The 16,523-nt window shown below is 44.4% G+C and overlaps 2 protein-coding genes across 2 annotated transcripts in view; both read left to right on the top strand.

Annotated features, from left to right (window-relative positions):
- The window catches only part of Sprtn (SprT-like N-terminal domain), a 164,535-nt gene that overhangs the window by 106,457 nt on the left and 41,555 nt on the right, over nucleotides 1-16,523 (top strand). The window lies entirely within an intron of this gene.
- On the top strand, nucleotides 991-15,392 carry Tsnax (translin associated factor X). Its single transcript, XM_057753355.1, has 6 exons — nucleotides 991-1,289; nucleotides 1,498-1,602; nucleotides 3,512-3,626; nucleotides 6,463-6,593; nucleotides 10,350-10,477; nucleotides 13,696-15,392. Exons 1-6 carry the CDS (start codon nucleotides 1,274-1,276, stop codon nucleotides 14,071-14,073), a joined length of 873 nt encoding a protein of 290 aa, XP_057609338.1. The 5' UTR covers nucleotides 991-1,273; the 3' UTR covers nucleotides 14,074-15,392.

The raw sequence follows: 16,523 nt of genomic DNA, 5'->3' as shown, positions 1-16,523 counted from the left end.
GTGTCGCCACCATTTTCCCAGTGATGTTCTATGTGGGTTCTGGGTATCACTCAGGTCCCTATTGCTTTCACGGCAAGCACTTTGCCTACTGAACTCTCTCCAGACACACATCATAGTCAATCAGAAAGCAGAGGAGGACTGGTCAACGTGAACAGGCTCATCAATCTCAGAAACTCAACAGAGTTGTGTTCAACACTGATCAACTGCCATTCCTGGGGGCTATTGCATCCACAAGGAACCTGTCTAACCCCTCCAGCTTCTGCAGATTCGACAGCTCACGGTCTGCTTTTGACTTGGAAGACACTTTGGAGGCCACTGAAGGCAGAAAACCCTCCTGAGATACTCCTGGTATGGCCTCGAAATCGCTACCTGATTGCCTTTTCCTTTAACTGTCCCTCGGTTCCTAAGTTAACAGGGAGGAAAGACTGACACCAACAACATGGACATGCCTCAACTTACTGAAGAAGATGGCGGGCCTGTGTTCAGCGACTAGTTTTATTTGAGCACGGGTCTTTAACGGGGGGGGGGGGGGAGGAAGGGGGGGCTGCTGAGGTCTCGAGGTACCGACCAGTGTCAAGGTATCTGGTGCTGCCAAAGTCAGCTACATGGGGCAGCATCTGTTCAAACTCATGACCTAACAACGGGATCAAACTTCCCATCTATTTCAAAGCTGCTTCTCTTGGAACCTCACGGTGATCACCACCCGTATTTGACAGAGGGGGAAACTGAGGCTAAGGCCAACACCTCCAGGCCCGCCCAGGTGTTGCAGTGGCGCGCATGCGTGTATGCAGGAGGCTGCTCAGAGGCCTGAAGGGAGGCCCATCATAATCAGCCCTCCGAGCTCCAGGCTCGGCCCGCACCCCGCCTCCATAGCGCAGGTGGGCGCTTCATCTTCGTGGTCAAGGCCTGGCACGCCGGAAACGCGCGCGGCTGAGGGTGCGCGCCGGGGACGCGTGTCTCTGGGACACAGGCCGGAAGTGTGCGCGGCCGGAAATGCACGCTACTGAAGCGGCGCACCCGTCGCGGCTCCGGAGGCCCGCGCCGGAAGTGTGCGTGGTCGAGGGAACTCCGCGGCTCCGGCTGCTCCGTGGCGGAAGGCTGCGGGAAGGCTCCGCTTCCGGTGGCGGCGGTGGCCCACGACGACGAGGACCCTGTGCTGCTCACCACCGGCTCTTGTAGCGCTCTTCGGAGTCCGGCGACAACCTCTCGGCTCGCCCGCCGAGCCGGCCCGGCGGCTGCGGTCCCTGCGTGTGCGAGCTGAGGCCCCGCGGTCATGAGCGGCAAAGAAGGTGCGGGACCGGGGCGGAGGGGAGGGGCTGGGCCTCGTGTGCCCCGCTCGCTCGGCTGTCACCGATCCCAGGGCCTGGGCACGTCCCGTGCGGCCGGGGAGGCGGCCCGGGAGGCCAGGCCCTACGGGTGCCGCGGGAGAAAGGGGTACGGGCTGTGCCAGGGCGACGATGGAAGGGCACTATCGAGCTCATCTTCTTTCTACGTAAGGACCTGGAGGCTTCAGGAAGAGGAAGCATGACAACTTCCCGCATAACCAAAGGAGGGAAGGGAAGGATGTCAGTTCGTCTTCGCCGGTGATGTTGGCCTTCAAATGTAAGTTTCCATAAGGAGAATTAGAACTGTAACGATCGTGTAGCCGTAATATTGCCAAAAAGCTGCCCTCAACGATTTAGGACATCCAGGCTAGCAAGTGCTACTTAGTGATACCTTGCCTTAAAAACAAACAAACAAGATAGAAATTACGCCATGCAGATGTGAAGCTTAGTTTTTTTCTGATTGGTTTGTGTTGGTGCTAGGTCTGCTCTGAAAATCCGTATTCCAAACGTTCAGGTATCAGGATCAACATGACCAAGTTAATAGACTAAGGGGATTGTGAATACCTGTGTACATGTAAGACAATATTTACTAACAGTTCCTATTCTGTGCAACGTGCTACCTCAAAATAAGTTTTGTGCTCAGTCTAACACACTAAATATAAGTATATATGCTAGCTAGTAAATGTTACGTGAGATGTCAGTACAAGACAGTTGTAAAGAATGTTGCATATTTCCGTAGAAAGTAACATTTAATGTGAAACTTTTTTTTGTTTTTTCGAGACCGAGTTTCTCTGTAGCTTTGGAGCCTGTCCTGGAACTAGCTCTTGTAGACCAGGCTGGCCACGAACTCACAGAGATCACCTGCCTCTGCCTCCCGACTGCGTGCGCCACCACCGCCCGGCTTAATGTGAAACTGTTTCCCTGTTCACTAATGTTAGCATCTTCATAGGACATAATAGTCAAGGGCTTCTGGATACAGACTGTATTTGCCACGTTGCATTTGTTAAAAGCGAGGCAAATTAAGAACTGCTTCATGTTTAGGAGAAGGAAGTAGGTTGCACCTGTAAAGAGAAGGGTCTCCCTAACTTGTGGACAGTTTGAAAGCACACAGTGCCTACAGTGATCTGCATAGCGTAGGAGACCAGGTATAACTGAGCAGAGCATGTACTGGAGACCGAGTGAAAACAAGTTGTGTGTTTCCAGCGTTCCTGCTGGTTTCCTGTTTCTCTTGTGGGCTACTAGTTCTTTGCTTCTGACTTAGTGTTTTCATTACCATTCCAATGGACCATGTTCTCTTCAAGACCCAACTTAAGCAGTTCCTTGCTGACGAACACTGCGTTCATTCAATTTTCCATCCATTCACTCATAAGATGAATTTTTCTCCCTAAACCCTCTCCATGTATTTATTTTATTATTACTGTGTTTTACTTAATTGCTTGTTATTTATACCTATATCTTCTTGAGTCTATGCGTCATCTAACTTTGCATTTGTAATATCAGACTGACAGCATTTATAATATTAGGCAAAATCCAGATATCATCATCATTATTGAGATAGGGTCTAATAGCCCAGACTGGTCTCTTAAGGATGACCTTGAACTCTAATCCTCCAGCCCCCGTCTCCTGAGTGTTTGGGGGTTGTGCAGACCACTGCCACTGTGCCCGTTTTTATAGGGAAAAGAGAAAAGATTTACTATTCAGCGTAGCCACGTTGGGAAGAGCACAGAGAGATCAGTGACCCTCCAAGTACGTACGTCTTCTGGGGATTGTTTCCGTGCAGTGCTGAGGACTAAGCCCAGAGCTAGTGCGTGCTGGGCAAGAACCCTGCCAGCTGAACCCTGTCCCCAGCCCTGTAGGAGACTACACCCGACAGTGATATTCGAAGGCGACAGTAAGGTGTTTGTAGTATTCCCTACTATTCCAGTGTCACTTTAAAATAGTTCACAGGTTTCTGTACAAGCCTCCAGGGGTTCTGAAGCCCGTGTTCCTGTGCATCACAGCTAGAGGGGAGCGCTCAGTGTCTTTGTTCTGAGAGTTATTGTCATGGCCTCTGTGTTCTGCTTGTTGAGTCTTCCGTGGAGGCAGGCGACTACAGTGTTGGCTACATCCGCACTGGCATGTGCCTTCTGTGTTTGACCTGCTGTGAGTCAGGAATGAACGCTCATGGTCATCACAATGTGTTCTAGCATTTCAGCAGGAGCTGGACGCGAGGCACGACAAATATGAGAGGCTTGTGAAGCTAAGTCGGGATATAACTGTTGAAAGTAAGAGGACAATTTTTCTTCTCCATAGGATTACAAGGTGGGTAAACATCTTTGAAATTTGTTATTTGAAGGGCTGGGGAGATGACTTAGTGAGTTGCTTGTCACCAACTATGATTACCTCAGTTGGCTTCTGACCTCCATACACACGGAACATGAGTGTGCACACACACAGATACACACATAAATAAATATAATTAGAAAATAAATTTGCTTTCTGATGCATTGTATTTGTATATTTTGTATCTCAATAGATAATAATGGATGTTTGAATATATTTAAAAAAATTAATATTTGGGACTGGAGCTATATCTCAGTGGTTAACAGCACTGATTGCTCAGTTCCCAGCACCTACACAGTGGCTCACAGCCGTCTACAGCTCTAGTTCTAGGACATCTGATGCCCTCTTTTGGTCTCTATTGGGCACACAGATGGTGCACAGATGTACATGTTGGCAAAATACCATAAACATAAAATAATTTAAAAAATATTTTAGCTAGTCAGATCCCTGGAGTTGTGAGCCAGTCCACATGGGCGCTGGGAAGTGAGCTCTGGTCCTCTGTGAAGATAGTATGCACTCTTAACTGCTGTGCCATTTCCCCAGCCCCCAAAGCAGTGTTTCACACACATATTCTTTTAGCCTACCTAAGGATTTCATACTCTGTTTAGATCATTCATTTACTTATATTCATATATATTGTGTGTATAAGGATAGTCTGAGGAAAAAACATTAAATTTTGGATTTTTTAAAAAAACTATTTATCTCTATTCTCTATGTATTGGTGGTTTTTGCCTTCATGCATGCATCTATATGATGATGGCAGATCTCCTGGAACCAGAGTTACAGACAGTTGTGAGCTGCCATGTGGGTGCTGGGAATTGAACTCAGGTCCTCTGGAAGAACAGCCAGTGTTCTTAACCACTGAGCCATTTCTCCAGCCCCTGGATTATCTTTTGGAACCTGTTACCCACTTAAGTTACAGTTAATGTAAAAAATTTAATATTAGATTTGAAAATATGGTTAATTTCTCATTCAGCTTTCAGCTCATTGCAGTCTGTTTCTGGTTCCTTTGATGTTTATTAATTATATATATTTTTAATGGTTTTTGGAGATAGGATCTTACAATCTCTCATCCACCCCCCTAAGTGCTGTGATTAGAGACATACATCACACCAAATTTCTTTAAAAAAAAGCAACGAAACTATACTTTTAAATTTGATTTCTTGTTTTTCTTACATTTTAAAATTTAATTCTGGCAATTTATGTTAAATAGTGGAGATGCTTATTAAATAGATCATTTATCTATCTCATAAGAATAGGTGTTCATTCCTTTCTTTTGGCTATTTGTCCTTTTGTGCAGCTATTAATGTCTGAGGCTTCTTTCCAGCCCTTTTATTGTCTTTTGAGTCAGAGTCTCTGTAGTCCAGGCTGAACTCAGGATTCTTTTGCCTTCACCTCCCTTGTGATAGAACTGTGTGTGCCACCATGCTGACTCTGCCTTATTTTGGATTGAGCATATATGTGTTTGTATGTAAGTGTGTTTGCAAGTGCATGTGGAGGGTGGATGTCCTCTTCTGATATCTTCTCATGTAACTTTTTTTTTTTTTTGGACATAGGGCCTTTCAATGAACCTAGAGCTTACTACTTTATGCAGACTGAACTCCAGCCACTGTGTGTGTCCACTCCCCATAGCACTGGGTTAGAGATGTGCACCATCATGGCTGGGATTTATTAGTGCAGAGGATCTGAACTCACATCCTCATGCTTCCATAGCAAGTACCTACCCTCTGAATCATTTCCCCAGCTCTGGACCTTCTCTGTCCGTCTGTCTGTCTCTCTGTCTTTGTGTGTGTGTGTGTGTGTGTGTGCGCGCGCATCGTTGCTTGATGGTGATGGTGTACAGTGTGTGTCTCAATAGTCTAGATCATCTTTCTCAGATAGTCCTGGGCTAGTTGAAATTTATAAATACCAGACTTAGAGCTGCTTTACATGGTTCTGTATGACAGTTAACTTGGTGAATTCAGGTCTGGTGTTGCGGTACTTGTCAGTCACTGCAGTGCATTGGAAAGTAAGGGCCGCTCCCATGTCATGTTACATCAGGGCGAGCAGCTTATATGTTGTAGAGTGGTCTTTCCCTCTTAGCCTGGCTTCCTGTGCCATTGTCACCTTAGTATTTTATCCCCAGGACACATTGTTTTTACTTTAAGCAGCATGGTTTAGGAAACAAGGAACAGATTGTATATTTATTCCTGCAGTAACTATTTCTAATGTCATTTATTCCTTGGCACGTTGATTCAGAGTTCCATATGGAATAATTTTCCTTTAATATCTCTGTATTGTGTGCTGCTGCTGTCAGTAGGCTATGGGAATTACTCGGCCAGCCTTCTCTGGGTGGTTACTTTGTGGCTTTGGGTGCCAGGCCACAGTTTTAGTCCTTGCCTGCAGTGACCTATACTCAGGGGGAGACTTGAGGAAGTCCCTTGTGTGGTACAGAGCTCTAAAGTTCTGTCAGTGTTGCAGCTTCTCCTGGCTTTCTGCCCTGCACGTTGGGCTTTCTTGACCTTAAACTTTCAACTTTTCAACTCAGGCCGACTCTGTCTCTGCCGAGCTTCTTCCTACATCGTCACTTGGAAACTCTTCCGAGCCTTGAGATGGACATCGGGTGTGTTCTCACTTCCCTGATTGTTGTCCTGTCCCATGTTCATGGTGCCTGGTTACAGAGCTGAAACCATTGTTCTGTATGACTATTTTTTTTTTGAGTTGTTTTAGGTGGAAGCAGCCAGCTACAGAAGTTGATTTTTTATGAATAAGGTTTTTCTTATAGTTAGTTTTGATCACAAGGCTGATGTTTTCAACATTCCTAATGTCTTTATAGTGCTCCTGATATAGAGGAGATACTGACTGAATCAGAAATTAAACTGGATGGTGTCAGACAGAAAATATTACAGGTGGCCCAAGAGCTCTCGGGAGAAGATATGCACCAGTTCCATCGAGCTATCACCACAGGTGAGTCTCAGAGTTAATAGAGTGCTGTGTGGGTATGTCAGTTCTCACTAACTCACACACGGACATATGCCAGGGCCCATGTGTGGACGGAAGAAAACAACTTATGGAAATTGGTTCTCTCCTTCCACCATGTGGGTCTCAGTGTTTGAACTCAGATCGTCAGGTTTGGTGGCATGTTCTCTTACTCACTGAGCCATCTCACTGGTCCCATATGAAGTCTTTAAAATGAAGTTTTGACAGTCTCATAGCTCAGTCTGGCCTCAGTGTCTGTAGATAGCTAAGGTTGCCTTTGAACTCTTAATCCTGCCTCAGTGTCTGTAGATAGCTAAGGTTGCCTTTGAACTCTTAATCCTGCCTCTGCCTCCCAAGTATTGGCATATTTAGCATGCATTACTTTCCTGGATTTAAAATGAAGTTTTTGAACTGATGAAGCAGTCAAAAGAAGCTCTTATCTGTGACTTAAAAAGTTACTTAGATTAAACGTAGGGAAATGAAATGTGTTAGCTGGGCCGTGGTGGCGCACGCCTTTAATCCCAGCACTCGGGAGGCAGAGGCAGGCGGAGCTCTGTGAGTTCGAGACCAGCCTGGTCTACAAGAACTAGTTCCAGGACAGGCTCCAAAACCACAGAGAAACCCTGTCTCGAAAAAACCAACCCCCCCCCCAAAAAAAAAATGTGTTTATAGTGTTGACAATATGATGCTCAGGAATAAAATGTGTTTACAGTGTTGACAATATGATGCTCAGGAATGGCCACCACTTTACTTGGTGAGTGCTTGACCTGGTGTTGCTCCGAAGGCTGCTCCTTTGGCTTAGAGATAAAGCAGCTCTGGCATTGAACTAAAGGAACATGGTGCTGAGGGCAGAAAGGATGCTTCCCCGGGAGGGTGTGTGAGTGCAGGCAGCGGCCTCGTGTTCAACAGTACATTCAACAGTACACGCTGGGTACGAGTAGCCTGACCTGTTGACAGGGATGGCTGAACAAGCAAATGTGCAGTTAGTTGCCTGACATAAGCTACTTAAGAAATGTGTGGCTTCTTTGTTGTTGTTGTTGAGAAGTTAACAGGTCAGGGAATTCCTTGCATCTTAAAGGAACACTTTAAAAAAATTTTTTTTGTATTGTTTTAGTTTAGTCTATATCACTGAAACTTATGGTTTGAGATATTTACATGTGTAAAATAATTGTTTACCAGTGTTTTATGTATTTATTTATTATTATTTTTTAAATATTTATTTATTATGTATACAATATTTGTGTGTATGTCTGCAGGCCAGAAGAGGGCACCAGATCTCATTACAGATGGTTGTGAGCCACCATGTGGTTGCCGGGAATTGAACTCAGGACCTTTGGAAGAGCAGGCAATGCTCTGAACCACTGAGCCATTCTCTCCAGCCCATAAGGGATATTGCTGAAGTTTTTTGTTTTTTTTTTTTTTTTTTCGAGACAGGGTTTCTCTGTGGTTTTTGGAGCCTGTCCTAGAACTAGCTCTTGTAGACCAGGCTGGTCTCGAACTCACAGAGATCCGCCTGCCTCTACCAGTGTTTTAATTAATTTATTCAAGAATGTGAAGGATAGGTTAGATGAGTGTTTGTGGTCAGTTAGAAATTTTGGTTTTTTTTTCTTTATTTTTGGTTTTTCTTTTTTCTTTTTTTTTTAAATTCATTTATTATGTATATAGTGTTCTGGGCACCAGATCTCATTACAAATGGGTGTGAGTCATCATGTGGTTGCTGGGAATTGAACCTCAGGACCCCTGGAAGAGCAGTCAGTTCTCTTAACCTCTGAGCCATCTCTCCAGCCCTATTTTTGGTTTTTCGAGACAGGGTTTCTCTGTAGCTTTGAAGCCTGCTCCGTAACTCGCTCTTTAGACCAGACTGGCCTCGAACTCACAGAGATCCGCTTGCCTCTGCCTCCTGAGTGCTGGGATTAAAGGCGTGCGCCACCACCACCTGGCGATATTTTTGGTTTTTAAAACAGATAATGTCTACACTGCCTGCCTGGCCATGAACTGGGCTCAAGGTGTCTATCCCTGTGCCTGAGCTTCTCTGCTGGCCTTGCTGGAGACACATACTCATTCTTCTTTACAGTCACAGGTTTTACTTTTGTAGCTTCTAAATTATTTCTACCACTTATGCGTAAGAAAATTGAGGCTTCACGGGAGTTTTGATGAAGGTCATCTTTGGTCTCTTTTTTTCCAGACTCAGTTGAACCTACTGACTTTAATATCAGGTAAAACCCAGTACAGGACTTACAGTCCCCGAAGTCAGCCTCAACCTCAAATTGTGTTTAAATGGGAAATGGTTCAGTAAATACTTTGGGGACCATTTAATCACAATTTGGTAAGTCTGTATTCTATACTACAAACTTCGGTAGTAACTACTACAAACTTAGAAAACTCTCTTTAAAATTTTGAGGACTACCAAGCACAAATAGACTCATTCTCTAGATGACTGACTGGGGTGTACTACTGCAGTGTCCTCCTGCCTGAGTATTTCAGTCCCGTTTCTCCAGTATTTTTCTCCAGGTTCATTTCTAAACATCCCTTCGCTTTTCTGAAATCCTGTTTCAGAAAGTTGACAGTTTAGTCTGGACGCTGTAACGTTGTGTTGATAAGGGTGACACTTCTTACTCTGTTCTGAACATGCTGTACCAACTTAATCTCTGCCTTCTGGGACGGACAGCAGCTCCTTGCAGCATAGCTTGTTTTGATCCAGTCCCTCTAGCAAGCACTAATTCACTGTCTCTTCTGCGCATCTCACAAAATAGGGCTGTGTAACGGACACATAGCATCATGGTTTCAGGTTTCAGGGTTCATCTGTGGGGTAACACACACCAGTACTTTCTTGTTATGGTGTAATCGTGAATGGATAGACCACACTTTGTCTCAGTTGATGCACATTGGAGTTGTTCTACTTTTGGCTCTTACGAGGGTGCTGCTATTCACATCTGCCTACAAGTCTTTGTATGAGCATGACCTTCCATTCCTCTGGGGCTTGTACCTGTGGTTAACAGTTTTCTACGAAAAGCATTAAAATCCTGCAAAGCAGGTTGAACTTGCTCATGTGCTCACCCTCAGGCTAGGCTTGGTGTTGAATAAGATTGAATGTGTTTGGCTTAAGTACAACGAGAATCAATAAAAGGAATCAGAAGCCTTTAACTAGGTTTCCCTGTGTATGTTCTAACAGAGGAATGAAGTAAAAAGGAACAAATTACATAAAAGCAACCTCCAGAGTTCTCTCTTACTGGAAGCAGGTTCTGTAAATAATTCCTTTTGGATTTCCTCCAAGGTAGAGGCACAGGGGAAGGCATTGTTTGGAGTATGGCAGTGGGCTGAAAATTTTCACCTTGGGGATTATACACTGAACATAACGGATGTCCTTTTTATCAAGTTGAAACATAGCTTGTTTAAACATCCTTTTACCTACATGTGACCCAGAGTGCTTCTCTGTCTGGGGCCAGGTGTCCTTGAACTCTTGTGAGATAGCACAAATCTTATGTTTCATTTAATTATTTATGCCTGTTATGTGCAAGGCACGCATTAGTGATCAGGACATGTGCCCCAATCACCATCCCAGCTGCCGTAGACAGGCCTTGGTACAGAGGCCCAGGAGTGCGTGTGTGCCCTGCCTCAGCTGATGCAGTCTGCAGGGACATCCAACACTTCATCATGCAAGGTGATAAGTGACTTCTAGTTTTTTCTGGTGACACGCTTGTAATTTGGTGCTTGTTCCTAGTGGCCTTCTTCGGTGTTTTTCAGGACTGCAAGAATATGTGGAGGCTGTGTCTTTTCAACACTTCATCAGAACTCGTTCGTTAATCAGTGTGGAGGAGATTAACAAGCAGTTGACATTCACCACAGAAGACAGTGGGAAAGAAAGCAAGACGGTGAGGGTTTAAAATCATGCATCATTATATAATTTATACAGCAGCATGGGGATTGGCTTCCTGAAGCTGGTTTGCTAGGTCTCACCAGGGAAGCACTGTCTAGGTGACAGAAGAAGAGTCACATGGCTTCAAGGAGTAAGAAACTTGCCACATGCAGCAGGGTGTTCAGAATCCAGGCTGTGCTCTTGAAGTACGCTGGGAGGGGAACGTAAGGGACCCCTGGTGTGTGCACCTACCTCAAAGGGCTTTATGAAAGAGTTTAACGTACAAAGGTTTCTTAACTAAGCAGTGTTTATACTTGACAGCAGTTCATTGTTACAATAGAGCTGTCACGTGGTGAGAGCCGTTTGTCATCAGACTACCATATGTGCAAAGGCATTGCCTACTTCTTCTGAATTCAGAAAAGAGTATTTGCAGTTTGACTTACGTGGTACTTCTTTCCCCTTTTGGATTTGAACATACAACATTCAGGCAAGCAAGTGGGTGTTTGATCTCTTCTTTCACATGTATTAAGATAAACAGGATTTTTCCCACTCCTTTTTTCCCCTTTTATTAATTTTTAAAAACACCACTCAGTCAGGCTAGGTGGACAAAGAAACTTAGACATCAGGATTTCCAGAGCATGAAATAAAATGTGAGAATGCAGGATAACCTGGCTGGTGACGGGAGGGACTTACTCCCAGGAGTCCACTGTGTTCTCAGGATAGGCAGTGGGAAGTAGGGCCAGCCATTTGTCCTGCTCCAGGAGAGCAGCCTCCTTTCTACCTCAGCTGGAGATGGGGGGAGGGGCAGACTGAGCATGTGTGCTCTTTCAGGGCGTTTGAGATAATGACCCGGATGCACTTCTCACAGGAGACGTGTCTGCATTCACCAAGAACTTTCCCTTTAGCGCTGGATTCTTGGGACAGGACATTATGAAAATTTGATTAAAAAAAAAATTTCTTTTAACTTGACTTGTGAGAATATTGTCAAAATCACTAAAAAATGTCTATGACGGATTTCAGACGAGCAGAAGAGTGGAGGAAGCCATAGCCATTCGTCAGCTCGTAGAGCAGGGCCTGCGTAATGGCCAGTAGGGAGCCTTGGAAGCATTTGCTTTGTCCAAATCGTTCTGCCTAACCCACTAGTGATGTCACCGTCCTCTTAAACAGTCAGGTGTTCATCTTGAAAAATTGTACCTTAAGCAGTTTTTAACCTTGCTAATAGTTTCCAGGAAGCAGATTTTATTTTGACAAATTTAACATTAAATTTGTTTATTTTTTAACATGCCTATTTCTCTAAAGTCAGCTTACAACCAAGACCCCTTCTGTGTAATATCAGAGACTATTTATTTTCTGAAATATATTCTAAGTGGCATGTGAAATGCATTCCTCTTCCATCTACTATAACTTCCTGTTTTCCTAAAACAAACAAACAAACAAACAAACAAATAAATACCAGTCTCAGCTTTCAGAATCCCCAGAAACCCTTATGATGTGCTTTCAAAAGGAAGCAGGCTTTGGGTGTTTCCTCTTTCTGTTACTAACTGGCTCTCCTCACCCCTGCTGTCAGTAGGCCTTGTTCTCATGTTCTGTCATGGGCCGTTGGGCACAAGGTCTCTCTGAAGTGTCTGGGTAGGACTGAGATCAGTGCACAGCAATCACAGTGATAAATAGAAGTTCACTCTGCCACTTCTGTACTTAGTTCTCAGAGACTCTCAACAAATTTCTCAGTGTGGGGTCCTGCATGTGTGTCTCTAGTCTCACTCTGTGCTGCAGTTTAACTTACTTAGAACAAGCACTTCATTAGTCCCTCAAACACAGCACAGCTCGCTCCTGTGTGCCTTTGCAGGCCGCTGCCCCAATGCACTTCCTGCTTCACCTGGCCGCGTCTGCATGCATTGGTTACAGTGTAGGTATCACTCCCAGAAAGAGACTCATGCAGAGAGATGCACATGATGGAGGTGGTGATGGTAGCAGCTACATTTATGGGATGTTTTCTTGGGCTGCACATCATGCATTCAAGAATTTACTGAATATTGTCTTATTTAATCCATAAAAGACTTCTGAAGTAGGTAACATAATCCTATTTACAGAGGAGGAAACTTGAGGTTTAGAGAGAGATGAAAAAACTTGCCAAGAGACAAGTATGTTATGAGGCAAAGCCCTGGAAGAGGTGGGAGGAGATGAGTCAAGGTCATTTGTAAATTAAGTTCACACGGGGGGCTGTAATATAGGTAAGGATATTGTGGTACTACAAAGATAGTTGAGAGGCAGTGTGAGGTGACTGAGTCTGTGAGGTTAGGCTAATTCATTTCCTGAAACTGAAGAGTTTGGGGATTGAGTAGGGCACAGAGGAGAGTACCAGAGACTTGGACTAGTGTATGAAGAAGCTACACAGGAAGGACATATAGGAAGGAATCATGCTATATTTGAGAGTGGGCCTGGAAAGATAGGCTGGGTTTTCAGAGAACTTGGTTCAGTTCCCAGCACCCACATGAAGGCTCACAACCATCTGTAACTCCAGTTCCAGGGGGATCTGATGCCTTCTTCTGGCCTCTGAAGGCTGCAGGCATGAACCTGGTACACAGACATGCATGAAGGCAAAACACCCATACACATAAACTAATAAAGAAAACCACTGGAGAATAACTAAAAGGATTGGTGAGTAACTTGCAGTAGTTCAAACTCTACAGTCTGTAGACATGATTACTGTTTCTAAACTCACTCTTAGTTTCTAAACTCGGCTGCTTAGTGTAGGGCTGTCAAGGATCTCAGCACTGATTCAAGATTCTGATTTGAGGTAGGAGATGGAGGCACTGTCAAGAACTGGGTACAGCTGCAGGCCGTCATGGGCAGTGCAGAATAGTGCAGAAGCAGCCAACTGAAGATGAGGGAAGAGGACTGAAGGAGGGGACCATACTGCTGTCTGATAGGGGGTGTCACAGTGACGTCAAGTCGGCCTTGCTAGCATGCGTCTACTGTGCTTGTCAAGTGAAGTTGGACAAAATTGGTTTTACATTGGCTGTATTTGTTTATTCTGATACGTCCATGCCACCTGCTCAGCTCCTTACCCAGTGCCTGGTTGGATTCCTTGTGCCCTGCCATATAGTTAACACATAGGGAAGACCAGGATGCCTGATTTGTTATTGTTTTCCTACTTTATGGTTGTGATGCCTGATACATTCACTTTATCACAGTGTTTTCTTTGTGTGTGGCTTTCTTTTTTGTCTTTACCAGCCCTCCTCTGATGGACAAGATAAGCAGCTTGTTACTTGGAGACTGAAAATCACACCTGTTGATTACCTGCTGGGGGTGGCCGACTTAACTGGAGAACTGATGCGGATGTGCATTAACAGTGTGGGAAATGGGGACATCGACACCCCTTTTGAAGTGAGCCAGTTTTTACGCCAGGTTTATGATGGGTTTTCTTTCATTGGCAACACCGGGCCCTATGAGGTTTCTAAGAAGCTGTACACCTTGAAGCAGAGCCTGGCCAAAGTGGAGAACGCCTGTTACGCCCTTAAAGTCCGGGGCTCAGAGATTCCCAAACACATGCTGGCAGATGTGTTTTCAGTTAAAACAGAGATGATTGATCAGGAAGAGAGCATTTCTTAAGCAGCTGCACTCTGCTTTCTGAGGAGCTCCTGGGAGGCCAATTGGTGAGACTGTTTTGAGTGTGCATTTGACTTTATTGTGGCTTTTGTAGATGTTTCTAGTTGTACTAGTTTGAAGTGGTATATAGCTATGTATAAGTTTGTCCTCAGGAACATTTCTTACGTTCATGAGCATTTGCATACAGTGTTTGCATATGTGCTTATTCCTGGTGTTTGCTTTATTGTTATGTGAACATGCTTCCTGTAGCACTTTCTGCCACACCTACTTTAATTCACTTTGAACTTGGAGCGACATATTTCAGAGGAAGCCTCTTAAGTGGGTGATTCTGTATATGGAGAAAAAAATAGAGTGAAACTTCTGAAGTGAGCTTCCTGTTGGAAGTTTCTTGGCAGTATCATGGCAAGCCTTTAAAATAGGCTTAGTACATGGAACAAAAAGTTAAAAATGTAAGATATCAGTATTTTTAAGTACAAGTTTTAGTGGTATTATAATGAGAATTCATGCAAAATTTTGAACAAGTTCAGACCACTTTGAGTTTATTCAAAGTAACTTTGCAAAAAAAAAAAATTGATGGGCATCCTGACGTAATCTCTCCACTTAGCTTTCCCTTTATCGCAGATGTGAGGAACTGGAGCTGGCGTTGTTTTCACCAGTGATGCTGAGTGATTCTACTCTTGTCCATAGTTGTGAGCAGGTAGGCCCGTGGTCCTGGTGTTAGGTGTGGTGGCTTTCCTAGTCTGGCACCTCTTAGAAACCACAGTAGAACAGCTACCGTGGTTGGAATGCTGACAGCCCAAACCTTCATACTTGTCCCTTGGTGTTAGCCAATAATGTTGCCAAAGAAAATGAATTATGTATAATTTAGCAATAAGACAATTGCCAACACAGAGGAGGAGCCAGAGGTTTGGAGTTCACCTATCCAGTCAGTGAGAGCCCGTCTGTGGTTGAAGGTGGTGTGAGCATGACCTGCCGGCTGACACCACCACCGCTTCCAGCTAGTTCTGTGCGCATTTAGGGCTTAGATGCTGGGTTTATTTTTGGAAAGAGTATCTATTTGTAATGGCTGGTTCTTTGAAAGCATAATTTTTCCAAATATTACTACTGGAAGGAAAATACAGTGCATACAAGCCCGATGAGTTGGGCTTGTTTGTCCTGGTGACGGTGGGCTTTGTTCTCCTGCTTGCTTATAGTCCGTCCCTTTGCCTGTTTTGTTTGTTTGTTTTTTCAACTACTTCAAGTTGAATTTATAATGTTAAAATGATGAAGAATGTTTTACAGAAACTTAAAACAAATTTTGAATAAAATATTCAAATACAGAAGCTCATTGGTTTAACTTTTTAAAAATGTCTACAGCATGTGTGGAGGTCAGAGAACAGCTTGTGGGGTCAGCTCTCTCCTTGCGCCATGCAGGGTGCCGGGCTTGCTGCTTAGGTCCTTTTCTATTGCAGCTAACCCATTCTTGAATCTGTTGTTTGATAGCATTGAGAAATGCTTAGTAAATCGAATCATGTCATTTCTGGATAAAAATGAGAAACCTAAGATAGATTAGGTTAATATGGAGGTTTGTTTTTTTCTTAAAACAAGTCCCGAGATAAGGAGGCTTCCAAGTGGTTTGCCTCAACCTGAAATGCAGTCAGGAACTTCCTTCCCTTCTGCTCTCTGTGCCCCATTCTCTGCTGTTGACTCCCTTGTAGTTGGTGGCTGGGTTTTCAGGCATGGTGGGGGCACTTTAACAGCTGTGGACTTGCTTGTGTTCTCTAAGATTAAAAACAAGTTGCATGTGCTCTCAAGAAGACATTCTTCACAGACTAGATGATGTCCCTAACCCTCTAAGCCAATTCCTAGAAGTAGCCTATCTCCCCAATTGATTTGTTAAGGAATAGCAGGTCAAATGCTGGAAAGTCAGGCTGTCAGGAGCAAGAAAGGGGCCTTTGGTATAGCCAGCAGCGCCTCCTGCAGGTGACTGAGCGCCATTGCTCCTGATGCTTCCTTTGATTTAAACCCAAATTTAAATCATGTCTAATAAATAACAGCATCATCAATTGTGGTGGGCTTTCTATTTATTACAAAAAAAGAATTGGCTGTAGGGACTGGCGAGATGACTCATTTGGTAAAGGTGTTTGCCACCAAACCTCACAACCTGCCTTTGATCCCTGGAACCCACATGGTGGAAAGAGATAAACTGGCCACAGAGTGCCCCCTCCCCTCTGCAAACAAAATAAATACAAATGTAATTAAAAAATTAGAAAAAGGAACTAACTGGGTCAAGGTCCCATGGCAAGTTGTGACAGAATTTTGGGATGAAAGTGGCTTATTTCTTTTCGGTTGTCATCAGGTGTCTATTAGATGAGTGGTTTTTACAGAGAACCCCGGGGCTTTGGTCACCCTCTAAGACTGGTCCTTAAGTGAGAGACTGGCAGATGGCTCCGTGCTCTGCGCTGTCTACAGAG

The sequence above is a fragment of the Chionomys nivalis genome, chromosome 21, assembly GCF_950005125.1.
Source record: "Chionomys nivalis chromosome 21, mChiNiv1.1, whole genome shotgun sequence".
Taxonomy (NCBI): Eukaryota; Metazoa; Chordata; class Mammalia; order Rodentia; family Cricetidae; genus Chionomys; species Chionomys nivalis.
This window is presented reverse-complemented; position numbering and strand designations above follow the sequence as displayed.

Bases quoted from the DNA above. Each gene is read 5' to 3' on its own strand.
- Tsnax (XM_057753355.1), top strand. The intron at 3,627-6,462 runs GTGGGTAAACAT...ATGTCTTTATAG, and splicing joins CTTCTCCATAGGATTACAAG to TGCTCCTGATATAGAGGAGA. The intron at 6,594-10,349 runs GTGAGTCTCAGA...GGTGTTTTTCAG, and splicing joins CCATCGAGCTATCACCACAG to GACTGCAAGAATATGTGGAG.